The sequence below is a fragment of the Canis lupus genome, chromosome 31, assembly GCF_048164855.1.
Source record: "Canis lupus baileyi chromosome 31, mCanLup2.hap1, whole genome shotgun sequence".
Classification (NCBI taxonomy): domain Eukaryota; kingdom Metazoa; phylum Chordata; class Mammalia; order Carnivora; family Canidae; genus Canis; species Canis lupus.
Window position 1 is genome coordinate 4253044 of NC_132868.1, and position 16747 is coordinate 4269790.

The window sequence follows — 16747 nt, forward strand, 5'->3', positions numbered from 1 at the left end:
ATCAGTAATCCTGACAGTTCTCCCTTCGAAATATGTTTATATTCTGACCCCTTCTCCTGACTTACTGCCAAGGATTAAAACTACAGAAGAAAGATTACATCAAAGATTGACCATTGGGTATAGATCAGTAGAACTTTCTGCAATGATGACGTTCTTCTACATTTTTATTTTCTAGTACAATAGCCACTGGCCACATGTGGCTATTGAACACTTGAAACGTGAATAATGCAACTAATAAACTGGCTTTGTAATGTTATTGAGATTTTAATAGCCATATGTTGCTAGAAGATACCATATCAGACAGTGCAAGTCTAGCTAATGAAATATTTATTGAGTCCCACAATATGTAAGGGATTTGGAGATTCTGGAATTTTAAGTAGGTGGGACCTGGGAGAAGGAAGAAACAGGTCTCTGACAACATAGCGTGAGGGCCTGGGAGTGACAGAATGAGAAGACAGTTGAAAAGATTAAGAGGTCATGGGTTACAGATTGGGGGTGGGCAGTTCAACAGAAGCAAAGACCTCATCACAGCCAAAGGAGCTATCACTGAATCAGAGAGGAGGAAATCAAGTAATGGTGGTCTAAGAATGCTAGATGGATCATTGAATTGGTTAATTGTGAGACACCAGAATCCATCAGTTAATTTTTTGAAGATGGCCATATCCGATGTCAATCTGTTGGTCTGCAAACTGGTCTCTATACTCAAGAGATTAGGGAGAGACTGAAAGACGATCACTCTAGATTGGTAGGCAGCAGGTTGAAGAGGCAAGTGAATTTATTTACAAGGCTCATCTTGGGTGGCTACAGGACAGGTAGATTTCTGCAGCCACTGGCCAGAATCTTTAAAGATTATGTAGGCCTTAACTGGATTCAGTCCCATACCTCGTGTGGATAACCTCAACACTACATTTCTACCTCAGGGATATATTCTTAGAACAGCTTCTGGGCATGGGGAAGGCAAGCAGACACACATCCCATACACAGAGGGGCAGTAGGGAGCCTCCAATTGCCTAGGTCCAACTCAAGGGTTAACTCATTGTCATGTCTTCATGATGACCTCTTCCAGTAAAGTCATCAGTTGCTAGACAGAAGTGGCTAAAGAAAGAACAAATTTTGGGGTGCCTGGGTGGCTCAGCAGTTGAACATCTGCCTTCGGTTCAGGTCGTGATCCTGGGGTCCGGGATCGAGTCCTGCATTGGGCTCCCTGTGAGGAGCCTGCTTCTCCCTCTGCCTGTGTCTCTGTCTCTTTCTCTATGTCTCTCATGAATAAATTAATTAATTAATTAATTTAAAAAATAACAAGTTTCCATTATAAAATATACAATAAGAATTTTACTCTCTTTTGGGTGATGGAAGTCAATAAAATATAGCTTTGAATGCAGTCCTTGAATTAAGAGCAAGAGAGTTTGGCCTTTTAAAGTATACATAAGATTTTAACAGGTTACCAAGTATAATGTAAATTTATAGTGACTCATGTTTGGGAAATAAAAGTTTAGAGTATTTATTTGGATTTCATGAAATCTTATTACATAAGGGACATACGTTAAAGTTGAGAAGGACACTCTGTATATGAGGGCTACCTGCTTTTGCTCGTATTGTCATCCAGCCAACTTTTCTGAATTTCTTATTGTATCATCTTTGAAAGAAAGCATTTTTTTTTTTGCAGACCTACTTCACATAAATTGGGTACAACCATCTTCTAAGCTTTGATTTATCCAGGTTGCTTATTTGAAGCAGCGCATGCCTTTCTCTGACACTTGTAGTTTATCTTGGGTGAAGGTATTGACAGAGAGCTGTACATGATGGTGCCGCCCTGCTACCATCAATTCCCAGGCTCCCCCATACTCATCTCATGGGGGAAATAAGAGAAAGAAGCTGAGACCGATCCAGTCCTGCTTGTATTAGTCTTCCCCCACTACCATAAGATGCCACTGACAGAAGGGCTTAAACAGCAGAAGTGTATTTTCTCAGAGTTCTGGAGGCCAGAAGTCCAAGGTCAAAGTGCTGGCATGATATATGTTTGGTGAGAACACTCTTTCTGGCTTCTAGCTTCTCTCTATGTCCTCATAGATGGAGAGAAAGAGCTCCAGTCTTATACTCTTTTTGTAAAGACAACAATCCCACCTTTATAAACCCCACCCTCATAACTGCATTTAACCTTAAATACCCCCCCCCCAAAAGGCCCCATGTCCAAATACAGTCACTTTGGGGATTAGGGCTTCAGCATGTGGATTTGGGACAGGGGTGGGATCATGGGTGGGGGTATGAGTGAACTCAGTTGAATCTGTAACACGGCTCATGCATGTGAGGGTGTAATACAGCATGACTTGTTTTGTATTTTCTGGACATAGAACTTCTTATTACCAAGTCTAAATTTCAGCTTAGATATTTGCAGATTAAGCATTCTGCTAGTGATAGAAAGACTTCTTACATAGTAGTTGTATAAAGGGAATGAAGAAGTGTTGTTATGTAGGATCAGTAAATCTGTTGGAAAATGTCCACTGTTCTCATTGCCAAAGAGAAACAAAATCAAAGGGATGAATTTTTCTATGTCACATTGGTAAAAGCAGGAGAGAGTAGTTAAGGCCAGTGTTGTTAACATTGTGGGGAAGGGACGTTCTCACAGCACTGCTGGTGGGCAGATAAGTTGAACCAGCCTGGCAGCAGGAAAATTTGTTTTGACTCTCAAAAGTCTGAAACATGTTCCAGCTCCTCATTCCATCAGTACCACATGTAGGAATTTATCTACTGAAAATGTCACATGTGTGAAAATGTCATAAAAATTAAAAAGATATGTAAATTATGATACATTATGAATACTATTCATTGCATTTTTAGTATACGTGCTGCCTAAGTGAGCACATCATTACGTTTATAAACCGTAGAATAATTTTTCCTAACATAAGAAATAGTTCATTATATGTTGCTGGACAAAAATTTTAAAAAACGCTATATTAGTAGTACTCTATTATATGTAAATCTCATTATACAGAGTGAGTTAAATCAGAAAAAAAAAATTCTGTCAAAGAAACATACAAAAATACCAAAGTAAATATACTTATCTCAGATGCCAGAATTACTGAGGATTGCTCTTCCTTTGTTTTTTTTTTGTTTTTTTTTTTTTTATTTTGTTTTTCTCTTGTCTCCTTACATTTTCTGGATTTCCTGGATTTAGTACAGATTAATTACTAATTTAGTGGATTAGTTCTAATTAAAACTAAAGTTCTTGGCCATTTACTGCAAAGTCAGAAGGCTTAAAGCTTTTTACACTTAACCATTAGGCAGCCCACGGCTTGGTCTTCATAGGGTCCTCCTCCTCTTGTGCTGTGAGCTAAGAGGATCGGCAGTTGAGGTTGGACAGTCTTAACCATTCATACACGGGGATGGTCAATGGTTGAATTAAGTCTGGATGTGAAAAGTTATGAGCCGTGGAAATTATTCCAAGTCATTTCCATTCAGGCATAGAGGTTGCCTTGGGTTGCAGTAGCTCTGTATGGTGGCTAAACCTTGAAGCTTTCTCTTTTGTTCTGTTATTGCTGCTCTAAGGAGAAATGGGGGTACATAAACAGACTTGGTTATTCCTTATAGTGTGTAGATCCAAGTTGTCTAGTGCCCAAGGATATGCCTTGATTCATTGCCTATTAAATCCCATATTTTACTGTGACAGGTTACTCTCATACTTTTAAGAGTAACATTTTATATATAAAAAAATTGATGTATAGACTAGTATTTATGAGACAGCCAGCAGAACAGGTTATGGAAAATAGGCCGCCACATTAAAGGACTCTAAAACAGGAATAAAAAGGGAGAAAATCTGAGTTCTAGGCCTGGTTATATAAATAACTTTGGGACCTTGGACAAGTTCTTTGTCAAAAAACAGGTTGGCAATAATACTAGTCCAGAACTGGATTCACATGGCCCCAATAAAATTTAGAAAACACAAAAGTGAAGATTTAAAACCTACAAGACGGGATGCCTGGGTGGCTCAGTGTTTGAGTGTCTGCCTTTGGCTGAGGTCATAATCCTGGAATTCTGGGATCTAGTCCTGCATCGGGCTCCCTGAAGGGAACCTGCTTCTCCCTCTGTCTGTGTCTCTGCCTCTCTCATGAATAAATAAATAAAATCTTAAAACATGCAAGACTTCTCCTTTCTCAGCTTCAGGCCCTTTGGAAGCCTCTGACATAGATAGAGTGATCTCCGCTGTACCTCTCCACTCCAGGGTCACAGAGAGGGGTGACTTTGCACACAAGAACTGCCATTTCCTTTCTTCTTGCTTTCTCCCCTTTTACCCATCTCTCAAACTTCCCTAATGAGAAAGGTTTGGTTTTCGGGCTATGTCACCTGGGGACAACATTTGTTGATCTGTTTATCCAAATCCTTATAATTATGAGGCTTGATCAGATAAGATGCTACATATGATAGCAAGATGAACACAAAACTATTTTCCTCTTGTCTTCCCAACCCCACCACTGTAATTATTTAAATCACTTCATTTCACCTAAAATACCTTCTGCTTTTTTAGCCAGGGTTGCATTTTGCTACACTAGGTTAAATTTGATATTTATCCTTTGCTCACATTCTGCTTATTAATATTATTTTCCCGAATCCTCCTATATATTCTGTTTGTAATGGATTTATCTTTCCAATACTATTCTAATTCTCATTGGTAATATTATTTTTAAAATTACTTAAAAATGAAAACAAAACTAAGTTGGAATGTCCAATGATAACATTAGATGACCAATCTTTTTATATATTTTAAGGACAGTTCTATAACAGAACCCTTTTTAGTGACCATAGCCCTAAATTATTAACTACTCACAATGCTAAGGTTCCTATGGAATTTATGTTTCCTACTGAAAAACCCAGTCTGCCTAGTTACACTATAATAGGAAATACATTTTAACATTCACATAATACTAGTTCTTGGAGGGACATGTAATAGGATAGCTTTAGGCAAGAAAGCAACCTTTATTTACTCCTAGGCTTTTATTTGAATATTGATTTTGTAGGGCTCTGGTAAAAATTGTCCTAGTTAATTATTTCCTCTGCTGATAAGCATTGCTAGGTAATATATGTAATAAATACTTTGGTCTTACTTGTTTGGGAAAGATAGTAAGAAAGAAACAACTGGGATGCTGTTGCTAAGCTGTCCATGTACATCCATTTATGAATTGGGTTCAAATAAAATGGTAGTTCAACTGTTTTTGTTGTTGTTGTTGTTGTTGTTAGACTCAGTATTTCATTTCTTTATTCTTTCTTGTTACCTTCCTTGCCTTTTGCTTCTTAGTATCTCTTCTTCCACTTACCTCAAATACAAAAACACCAAGTTGTGAGTGTGTCCTGGAATTTGTTTGGGGTGATACAGGAGAAATCATTCCATTTACCTGTATTATTTCCTGTTTGATGATGATGCTTTCTTTGTAGTCGTGTGCTCTCTTTGTAGTTTATAGTTTTCATTTTTCCAAAGAGTGCTGTTTAGTTGCCTGATAGTTGTGTCTGTATGCAGTGGCAACCTCCCATCATATTAAGCATGTCCTTTTGCATTGCAGGAGCTATGCCTGTTCCAGACCAGCCTTCTTCCACCTCAGAGAAGACCAGCTCCTTGAGCCCTGGCCTGACCACCTCCAACGGAGATGGCTCCGAGACGGAAACCACTTCTGCTATCCTCGCCTCGGTCAAAGAACAGGTAGAGACATCCCACTTTTGTGACATACTTAGGGGAACATATTAGAAACAGTTCCTTCAGATGAACAACGAGGACTGTTATGTTGGAAGAAAATCATGATTTTCACTTATCATAAAAATATTTTGACATGATTATAGTTGCTTTTGAATTTATGTTTTTATTCATGATTTAGGCTATTTTCCTTGAAAAAAAATATTCCTTGGTAGGAGGAAACACTTTATAGGCAAAATTCCCTGTTGGTGAAGTCTTGGTAGATTTGGTGATGGACCAATACAGCGTAAAACTGTTATGTGCCTGAGGCCAAATAATTGGCCTTTAGAAAATATAAAGTCAAAAAAATATATATAAAGTCTAACCAACAATCAAAATATATCCGTAAGTATAAAAAATTAGTATAATGACAGCAGATGAATCCTGTGTTGGGTCAAGGCAAATTGGTCTCTCTGGTGTTTCTGGGCTGGATCAGGAAGAAAGTATCTTAGAATTTGCCCTGTAAAATGAATTAAAGTCTGCATGATTCTTCCTCCAGCATTACTTTGCTTTATAAATGGCTAATAAAATCTGAAGTCTTAGATTAAAAAAAAATTACTCCTTCAAAGTCATGTTTCTTATAAATAAAAGGTGATAAATAATCAAAGAAAGCTGGAAAATCAAGATTTTTTTCACTTCTTTTAGCATGTGGCAGGATATAAATCATAATTTTTTTAAATACTGAAAGCGTCCTGTGTTTGGGTATGATTCAAGGAGTGCTGAGTGAGCAACAGTAGTGGCGAAGCTCTCAGTAGAGTAGCTGAGAGAAGGTCCACTGACGTAAGGGATTGGTGATGCTGTCAGTCAGACGTGCGTCACCAGGGAGGGAAGTGTGCTGCTAAGTAGTTACACAAAGGAAAGTTGAATAGATTAATTGGATCATCTGGGCTGTGAAAATGGTCAGTAAGCAAGGAATTGGGTTGAAGCACAGGCTGTATTACTAGATTAGTTTGCTTCCAAAGCCCTCTCATGAGATTGCTGATTATTTTTAAGGAGTAATAGAAGAAGGGAGCAAAGGTTCATATCAGTTCCCACACTCAGGATACTGCTTTGTTAAAGTTGGTTTATGTCATGGTATCTTATTCATATATCTAGAAGTCTTGCTGAACCACTAACTTTAGAGTATTGACAAAATACAAAGTAGGAGGAATAAATTTAACAAGGAAATGACAAGACCTGTCTGATGAAAACTATAACATTTTATTAAAAGACATGAAGTAATTAAGAATAAATGACAGGGTATATCCTGTGTAGAAAAGCCTAGTTATCATCATAATATTACTTTTCCTCAAATTAAGATATAAACTTAAGGCTATTGTAGTAATATCTTGTCACTGATTGTTTCTTTGGCAAACTGAATCAAACTATTTTAAAGATCATATGGGAATCATAAATGTATGAGAGTTACAAGGAAATTTTAATAGATTTTTATCTTACTAAACATTTTCATCACTGTCATGCCCAGTTGGTTCAAACTGGAAAGAATATTTTCTCTATAGGATGTAACTGAAGGGGGTAGCCCTGGTGGCCCAGCTGTTTAGCCCCTGCCTTCAGCCCAGGGCGTGATCCTGAAGACCCCGGGATTGTGTCCTGCGTCGGGCTTCCTGCATGGAACCTGCTTCTCCCTCTGCCTGTGTTTCTGCCTCTCTCTCTCTCTCTCTGTGTCTCTCATGAATAAATAAATAAAATCTTTTAAAAAAAAGTTTAAAAAAAATTTTCTGAGGGCTCAGAATCTCAAGGACATATTCAATCCAAAATAGTAGAAAAAATTGGATAAGAGAAAATGTGTGCCAAAAATATGACAAAGTATTGATATAATTAATATATTAGTGCTTCCTAATGTTAATGAGATAAAAAAATAAAATAACAGAATAGAAAACTAGGCAAAAAACATGAACAGCAGTTCATAGAAGAAAAATGCAAAAAGTTAATGACTATATGGAAATGCTTTCTACTCTACTAATCAGGGATATAAAAATCAAGATGAAAATATTAATTTCTTTAATCTACCAAATAGACAAACATTAAAAAATAGTATATTCTGTAATCTAGCTAAGGGTTAAAGTTTGAGGAAATTCACATTTTTGTCACTCCATATGGGAATGTGCAATCCTGTAATCTTTGTTTAAAATGATATGTTGCTATGAAGTGGCATTTACAGTGTTCAATAGCCTTTGATTAGTCATACTTAGACATATGTAGTATAGAAATGGGTGATCTAGAACATAAGATTTTATGTATATTGGTGTTTATTGCAAAATTATCTGGGATAGTAAAAAAGTGGAGCAGTACTGATTGATGAAGAATTTAAAAAAGACCTATCTTCTATGTAAAATATTTTATACAAAAGCTATATCCTTCTTATGTAGTTATTAATTAAAATGAGTTGGAGTTATATATTACACCTTAGAAAAACTCCATGAGGATTTTAGAAATGAAATGTTTTAGCATTATATTATACTGTTTTTAAAAAATAATAATAAATATTTTGTGTTGTTTATAATATTTATGAACATCTGGAAAAGTGTAGGAGGAAATAAATCAAACTATAAACATTGGTTACTATATATGTTTACAATTAGTTGGAAGTAGGAATAGGCAGAAGATATAGAGGATAGGGAAGACAATCCAAATTGGGAGAAAGAACTGGGAGACTGGAATAGATATTCGTTGGATTTGGATAATAGGAAATGCCATTTGAGCTGAGATAGTGATGTCTGTAGTTGAGAGAGTGGATAAGCTGCTGACAGCAAAAATATATTATGGAAATAAAATGGCCTCTCCAAATCCTTGATGAGAATTTCATTAAAAAAACTTACTGTGAAGAGTTTTTTTCTAATAGTCAAAACAAGCCCATTGTCCATTTTTGTATGCAAAGATGAGATTCTTTGTGACCAGTAACTAATGTGAGCAGGCATGAAAGTCTGTCCTGGAAGCTGAGTAGAACAGCTTGAAGCACCTGCATCAGAGGCTCAGGCATCAGCTCCTATGGGCAGCAGCTGCCCATGTGAAGGCAAAATCCACAAGCAGCAAGGTCCCTGGACTTCCTTGGGGTAGCCTACTATAAGCAAACAATTTTTTTTTTGTCCTAAACTATTAAGGTTTCTGTGGTCTAGACTGTTATCTGTGGAGCTAAAGCTAAGTTAAATATATTGGGAAAAAATTAGCTGAGATGAAGGAAAAGCGGCTTTAAAAGTTTATATCCTTTATGATTTTTAATAGTTACGTACATAACGTATTTGTAAATTTTTCACTTGAATATTGCTTTCCTGATCCTTCTTAGGTGCTAATATAAAATAGCTTTTTTACTAAAAATTATTTTTACTAAGTTAGAGGACCTCAGGGAAGAAATTTTATAGCATCACTCTTATGTGCTACTTTAAGCTTGTCTCCTTGAACATCAGCTCTGTGGGAAAGAAGTCATTCTTTTTTTTTTTTAAGATTTTATTTATTTATTCATGAGATAGAGAGAGGGAGAGAGAGAGGCAGAGACACAGGCAGAGGGAGAAGCAGGCTCCACGCAGGGAGCCCAGGTCTCCAGGATCACTCCCGGGCCGAAGGCAGATGCCAAACCACTGAGCCACCCAGGGATCCCCGAGAAGTCATTCTTTATCATAGGAGGCATTAATTCTAAGCTAACTGGCAAACAATTGGTTGCATAATTTATTTACTCATTCATTAAATGTATTGAGCACTTTGTATATGCAAAGTACAATAAAGGGTAATAAAGTACATGCATAAAGAAAACTCATTTTGACAGTTTATTGGAAAAAAAAGTGTTATTGAAATTGAGAACATAAGTTTTTAGGCAGGCAGTTAACATTGCACAGAAATAAATTCTGGTTTATAACCATAGAATGAACTTAAGTCATGACAAGCCCTAAGTCAACATGTCCGCATGACATGTATGGAGTGTTGAGATTTTGTAAACGAGTCCTAGAATCCTTCAACCCAGCAGGCATGGATTGCTCGATGAAAAGGTGTTCACTGACTTGTTTTTCTTTGTTCAAATTTCCCATCCTGATTGCTTTTTAACTGGTGGATTTTACACTTTTATATCAACAGAAATAGGACCAGGATTTATGTTATTACTCTATATGTAATTTTCTGTATCTCAGACATACCTGTTTCATTTCCAAGTAACCAGGTTTCACTATGGGGCATTAAGAAAGAGGAACCTAATTCCTATTTCCTCTCCTGTAAGTGAGTGTCCTTTACCAGAAGAGGAGTGGAGGATAGAGGTTGGGCATGTGATGACTCTGGTCATGTGATTTGGATAAATAACTAAGAGGGGTGATTGAAAACTATTCATTACAAATGGCAGCCCATAAAGTGTGGTGGCTTAAAGGAATGGAAACAGTGAAGGGATTTTATTTTAAGAATGGAAGGTATCCCTATGATGATGGCATTGACTCATAGAAAGAGAAATTTATGATGCTTGAGAGAAAGGGAATAATCTCAGAGGAAAAAATCGCTGGGTAGATGAGAGTGCATGGGGTCCATCTACCAGTAGAGAGAATGGCTTTTGGAACAGAGTTCAACCCTGAGGATGGGAAAGAATCGAGATATATGGTTTCAGGTCCTCCAGTGGCTTGGTGTTGGAAACTGTGGTAGGTCTTACCCTCTCATTAGATGGGCACAGTCAGCTTGTTTGAGCTGGACTTATGAGGACCAGTGGTGAGCTGGGCTGAGCAGAGGTGAAGGAGGGAGGCATTGCAGGTAAGGGACGCAAGACAGTGGTTATAATGATGGATCCTGGAATGGACATGGAATGGAAGCAGGTAAAAGAAAACTTGGTATGGGCAATATATTTGCAGTGAGTCTGTATGTGAGTATGAGTCAAGTGGTATCTTGAGAGTTGTGTGCTTAAATCCAGAATTTAAAAGTAATTATTGTTCATGTTGAGACCTAGGTTATGAATCTGGGAGATGAGATCAAAACGAGGAAAGAGAGAGAACCCTCGTTGACTCTGTGAAAGGTGGTGATGAGTGATGATGATTCCAGAACAGTGGTGAGGAACAGTGACAGTACTCCAGTCACCCTCAGTAGAGAGAGGACTGATATTGCTACATCTTGTGAGAAACCTGCTGATGGTGGCTTGTGGTTATATGGGTGTAGTCATCCCCATCTTCACCTGTGTGTTTTCACTGTTTTAACTGTGACAGTGTTGGTCTATACTATTAGACAAGAATTTACATTCTCTCACATAACATAACCTTTGTCTTTGTATTTTGTCTTAAGTCAACAAGGTGCTACTTTGCTCTTAAGAAAACCATGACTTTCCTAAAATATATATTTATTTCACAATAAGATTTCTTTCCCTTCAGTTGACCATTTGATCATCACACATTTCCAAAGTTGGCATCTTAAACAATCTTCTAATATTGGCTAGAAAAATTATGGGTTATTTTTAAAAACCTTTATGGCTCATATTGTTCACTGGTATTTGTAAATTATTATGACTTAGATTAATGTGTCTCTGTGTCATACATGCAAAGTAACTTCTCCACATAAATGTCTCTTCACTCTAAGTTACCCTGCTCCCAAAGTCACTACTCTGAAGCTTATCATGGTCCAAATAGAAGGAAAAATAGTGTCACCAGGACTGATTTATATATTTTATATATATATATATATATATATATATATATTTTTTTTTTTTTTAAGTGTCACAGCAGAAGGGATTGCAATTCCAAAGTGTAAGCCCTCAAGCAGCAGCATATGGTTTTGGGGGTTAATAATTCTACCAGAAAAGTATTTTAATAATGAATAGGTTAAATAGAAGTTTCTATGTATATAACAGCATTGCAAATGTTTTACTTCATTGTATTTTCAGTAGTGTTTATCAAATACCAGCTATGTGCATAGAACTGTGTTTCCTCTGGGTGGTAGATACACAGATTTGAAGTTTGCCTTCAACTATTTAGCAATGAAGTTAAAAAACTTATATAAAAGATATAAAATATTTTAAAGACTGTAGATGAAATTTCATGAAAACTCTCTAGTCATTTTACTTAAAAGCTCCAGGTGCTATATATTGATAAAAAACATTCTTCAGGTTAACAGTATTTATATCCCTGGACACTCTGTTGCTCCAATAACTTCTCTTGTTCTTTATATTTCACAAGAATTATAGTCATGTTCTTGATTTCAGAGGAAATTTTTAGTACATTATTTAAACTATCAATGATTTCTGGGTAGTAAAATAGAAGTTTTCTTGTTTTCAACCACTATTGTTATTATACTTAATAGAGGAAAATAAGAGTAAAGAGATATCTGAGCTCCCGCTATGGACAAAAACTAGTGCACAGAGTACTTTACATGTTATGTCTTATGAAGGCACTAGGAAAGAAAGCATTTTGAAAACTTCATCTTATATAAAATCTAAAGAAATCATGATATTTTACATCAACTCATGGTGAGGATTGCATACATTTATTTTTATTTAGCTTCTACATTTGTAATTGTTAGATTCCACTAGCTCTGTGTAAAATGAATATGATTGGGAAGGAGCACATTATAAAATACTCCTTTAACTGGTCTTCTTCCAGTGTCACATGTCATTGTCAAGTCTTTCAGCATTATTAGTGTTACTGTAATATGCAATAATAGCTTCTGATAACGCAATGTGGAAAATGACCTATAACTATTAATCACTTTCCAAACTGTATCTTGGAAAAGCATTTCATGAAAGTAATGACAAAATTATCAGCCATGAAAAAGAGGAAATTAAAACACCTTTAGGAAAGGTCGAGAAGATAGGAAAGGATTATCTGCAAAGACTATAGTGAACTTTATATTCATTTAGTCAGAGAAAAAAAGAATTATATATGCCATAGCACCACAAGTTGAGCTCTTTCCGTATATTAAAATTAAAATAACTGCTTGATTGATAACTTTTTATTGTATTTCTTGTTTCAAGTTAGATGTAGCTGGAAAATGAAAAGAAAAGCATATTTTTCTCGTTTTCATGTTAGAACATGAACTATGGTGGGAATTGTGATGGCCTTGTTTTCAAGAGGTGGACTGAGATATGAGGGTACAAGCTAGGATTCTGTAGAACTGGCTCCTGGTAGAAGGTGTGGTTTGGAACAAGGAAGGACAGATCTCGGAGTCAGCAGCCTTATGGATATCCTGGATACAGACAGGGTGCAGATAGACGGACCAAACTGTGTGTTTAGATTTGCAACAAGGCAAAGAAAGACACCAAGTAGTGTAAATAGAACTGGGCAGCTCCATGTAGGAAGGAAGGGGACTGGTCAGGTGGTAGCAGAATGATGGAACCTGCTGGATTTGAAGCTGGTCTGTTTCTTGTGGATTCTGGATCTTTTTCACCACAAAAATGATGGTTGAAGCTAGAGATAGAGGAGCAACAAAGGTCCTAAACTACTTGTGGAAAACCTTGAAATTAGTACTAGGAGTTCTAGTCATGAGTGAATAATCCTAGAAGTGTGGATGAATCATCTCCCTCACTCCCTCCCCCTACCCACCATGCTCCTTTATGTGTATTCTGTTCTTGCCGTAAGTTATTTTGAATTTTTTCCTAAAACTTTATTTTCCCTTAAAATTTGACTTTGTAACCCTTCTCAAGTCACATTTATATTTACCTGCCTTTTTAATCACCCCAAACTCTATTCCAAGAATTAATTCTCTGGAATGCTGTCTGCTCTGATCCCTCTGAAGCTATTAGGAGTTGGGTGTTTTAGGGACTGGAGGCTATGATGGGAAAAATGGACTTAGTTTTTATATGTTAAATTAGAAGGTAAGCGTTTAATATGTGGGTTTTTTTTTTTAATATGTGGGTTTTTTTTACTGTGACATTAGAGTGAATTTCTAACGCCTCTTTTATATTTAGCATTAGAATTTATTGCTAAATATTCATATATGAAATCATTTTTCTTTTAAATATGTAAAATATTAAATATACATGATATTAAAATATTCTTTAAAATATGGCATTTAAAAAATTTCAGTGGATTTTCCACTAAAAAGTAATTCATGCATACTGTGAAAAAGTTAAAAGCTCAGTAAGGAATGAAGATAAAAATTTTATTTGAAAATAATATTATAGCTAGTGGTTGTTGCAAATATTTGGGAAGAGTTTTGTTCTAAGATTTTTATGTGAATATATAATTATCTGTACAAAATTTTTCTTTTCCTTTGTATATAAATATTTTATACTTCTTTGGACACTTAATATTACATCAGGAGCATTTTTTCATATCACTATTATATTAAAACTTTTTCTAATGGCTATATAAATGGATACATTGTGAGTTATTTAGTATTATAATTTTATTGAACTTTCCCATCTTTTTGATCTCTTAGGTTGATTCAATTTTCTCAGATGAAACAAAAATGACATGTCATACTGCCTTGTACATAAATCATTAGGTCTACTTTGACAGAAGTTGCCTGGAGCACAGTTTTGAAAAAGAGTTTAAAGACCTTTACAAACTCTCTGGGAAAATATATCATAATTAATTACTCATAAGATATACAGGCAGGATATAGGAAGCAGGAGCTCCAGGGATATAATAATCAGTGCCCTGTACAGGGTTTGCACAGAGTAGGAAATTGACAAGTAGAATATTCTAGAGGGAATAAATAGGGGAAACATGTATAGTATTCAGAACAACTGTACCAAATATGCTAAAGATAGTGAAGAGAAACATATGAAATATGATAGGACAAGGAAACATTATTAAATAGTACCTCAAAATAACAAAAATGTTTTTAAAAAGATTAGATATTATATTTCTTTAAAATATACATATTTTTATAAAATATACATGACATTTCTGTAAACTATATAACACTTATTTCATCAGATATATAATTAAGTAATAACATTTTCTCTAGTAATTATTTTGTTCAATATCTTCTGTTTATGACCAAAGAAACTCAAACTTCAAAAAATATGTACCTAAAGCCATGTAGGAAATTGCCATGGAATTTAAATGAGAAAATTAGTTTGTTTTATTCTGAATCCAGTACCCTTTTCACTCAGTTACATTCTCTCATAATTTAGGTATGATAGTGGGCTTCAATATATGCTCTAATAGTTTTCCCAAGAGGAACATTTCTCTATGACCAAGGTTTGCTGAGGCCAAGTTAAATGATGCACTGGCCTGTCTAGCTTTTACTTAACTAGAAAAAGAGAGGCAGAAAACTTCACATCATTTGATCTGCAATTTAACTTTGAAATCTAAAGGAATCATTAAAGACACTCTAAATAAAAAGAATTCCAGGAACTTACACACCTCATTGTTAGCTAATGTCTTCAGAGAAAATGTAGTAAGAAGAGGTGCTGTGAGCTGACTGCCACAGCATTGTTTTCGTTGGATGTTCCTGTTTTCACGATCAGTGGTGTGGCTGGAAGTCCTCTCCAGCGTGCATCAACGACACAGGTAAATATGCCCGCAGCAGCCCATAGATCATGTTCAAGTGCCCTTACTCACTGCAGTCATTAAAGTAATGTGCAAGTTCATGCCCTGGGCTCTAAATGAACTGGCTCTATGGCCTGCTGCTGTAAAAAAAAAAAAAAAAAAAAAAAAAAGTGATGATCGGCATCCTCCTCTTTGACTAATGACGAGCTCTGACTTCCATTCTGCTCAGGGTCTCCAGAAGTAGCTGGACCACTTGCCTAATTACTAGAAGACAGAAAGACTCAATATTAACAAGACCAAAGTAAACAAACAAAAGTCACTTTGCACAGGTAATCCTCAGCATCTGGTCGCCAATTCACCATGTTGATAGATTTAGGTATTGGGGAGGGGAGTGCATTTTACAGTTTATACATCCTGGAAGATCTGCTAGGTGAAGAAGTTATGTTCAAAACTGAAACTAAGAATTTTATAAAATTCAGTTCAAGATTCTTTCATAATTGTAGGCAAGTCTGTTGTATTTTCGGAAGTAGAACTCTAAGGTGTTGACCAAGGGTGTTTAACCGTTTGAGTTGATTCAAAGTTTTGAAAGGATAGGTCCACCCTCATATCTACCACCTCTACCCAGACAAGAGATCAGCTTCATAAAGACACTCTTAATAAATGATACCACATCTTACAAATACTTGTCAGAGACCTGCGATTACCTGCTATAGACCTCCTGTCAGAAGTCAGAGGCAATATATTCTTAAAATTAATAATTTAGAATGTAAATTCTTTCTATTTTGGGAACTCTGCCTGTATCAGGATCAGCATTTCAGCCCTCCCTGGGAATGCCTTCCAGAAACATGGCTTTAATAATACTGCAGTGATATGATGACTCTGCCTTTATGGAGACCGAAGATAAGAAATTACCTGCTGGGAGCTTTTTGGAATTTCGTGGAAACCTGATATTGGAAACCTGTCTCACACTGTTGTTACTTGATTTAATGTAAATGAAATATTTTAGTACTACATGCATACTCCTACTATGACGAAAATAATAATAATAGTAGTAATATTATTAAAAAGTGCAATTATTTTTCCTAAGAAATGCTAATTAATTCATTTATGGAATAGGTTTGTGGCTGGATCTCCCTTCCTTACTGCTGCATTGCCGGCCCTCAGAGCAGTGCTAGATGTAGAGGACGAATTCAGAGTATTTGTGTTGAGGGTACGAGTTCACTAATGAACTTACTGTGTTTTTATGTTCCATTTTAGTTGAAAAGCGAATTATTTGCTTAATTGTAATAACAGACTTTAGTTGTGTGGCACAAAGGTCTCACCTCTGTTGTTGCATTGATCATATTCTTTGACCTTTATTTTAATGGCCATGTTGAATCTGTGTCTTCCCCTTTGAGCTACTTGCATATCATTTCAGAATTAGCCCATTTACTTTGATGAATCCCTGGGTTCCCAAATTGCAGTTTCCTCTCTAAACAGCCCAAATTGAAACTCATTTAATCAAGTGGAATGAGATATATTCAGTTTAAGATGAGGAATATTAACTTAAACCTATCCTTCATTAATAAAATATATAGGCTAATGTCTTTTTTTCCTTGAACTAGACTATGTTCCTTATTTTAGCCCAAAGGAAAGCAAA

General features: G+C 35.9%; 1 protein-coding gene across 4 annotated transcripts in view; it reads left to right on the plus strand.

The window, feature by feature from the left end:
- Nucleotides 1-16747, plus strand: part of CTNND2 (catenin delta 2) — a 914420-nt gene that overhangs the window by 147708 nt on the left and 749965 nt on the right. For 3 of the 4 annotated variants that reach the window (XM_072807315.1, XM_072807318.1, XM_072807317.1), the window contains exon 2: nt 5553-5689. In XM_072807315.1, the coding sequence (XP_072663416.1) occupies nt 5553-5689 (137 nt within the window). Of the gene's footprint in view, nt 1-5552; nt 5690-16747 lie in introns of those variants that run through there. The other variant, XM_072807319.1, reaches the window with a different exon arrangement.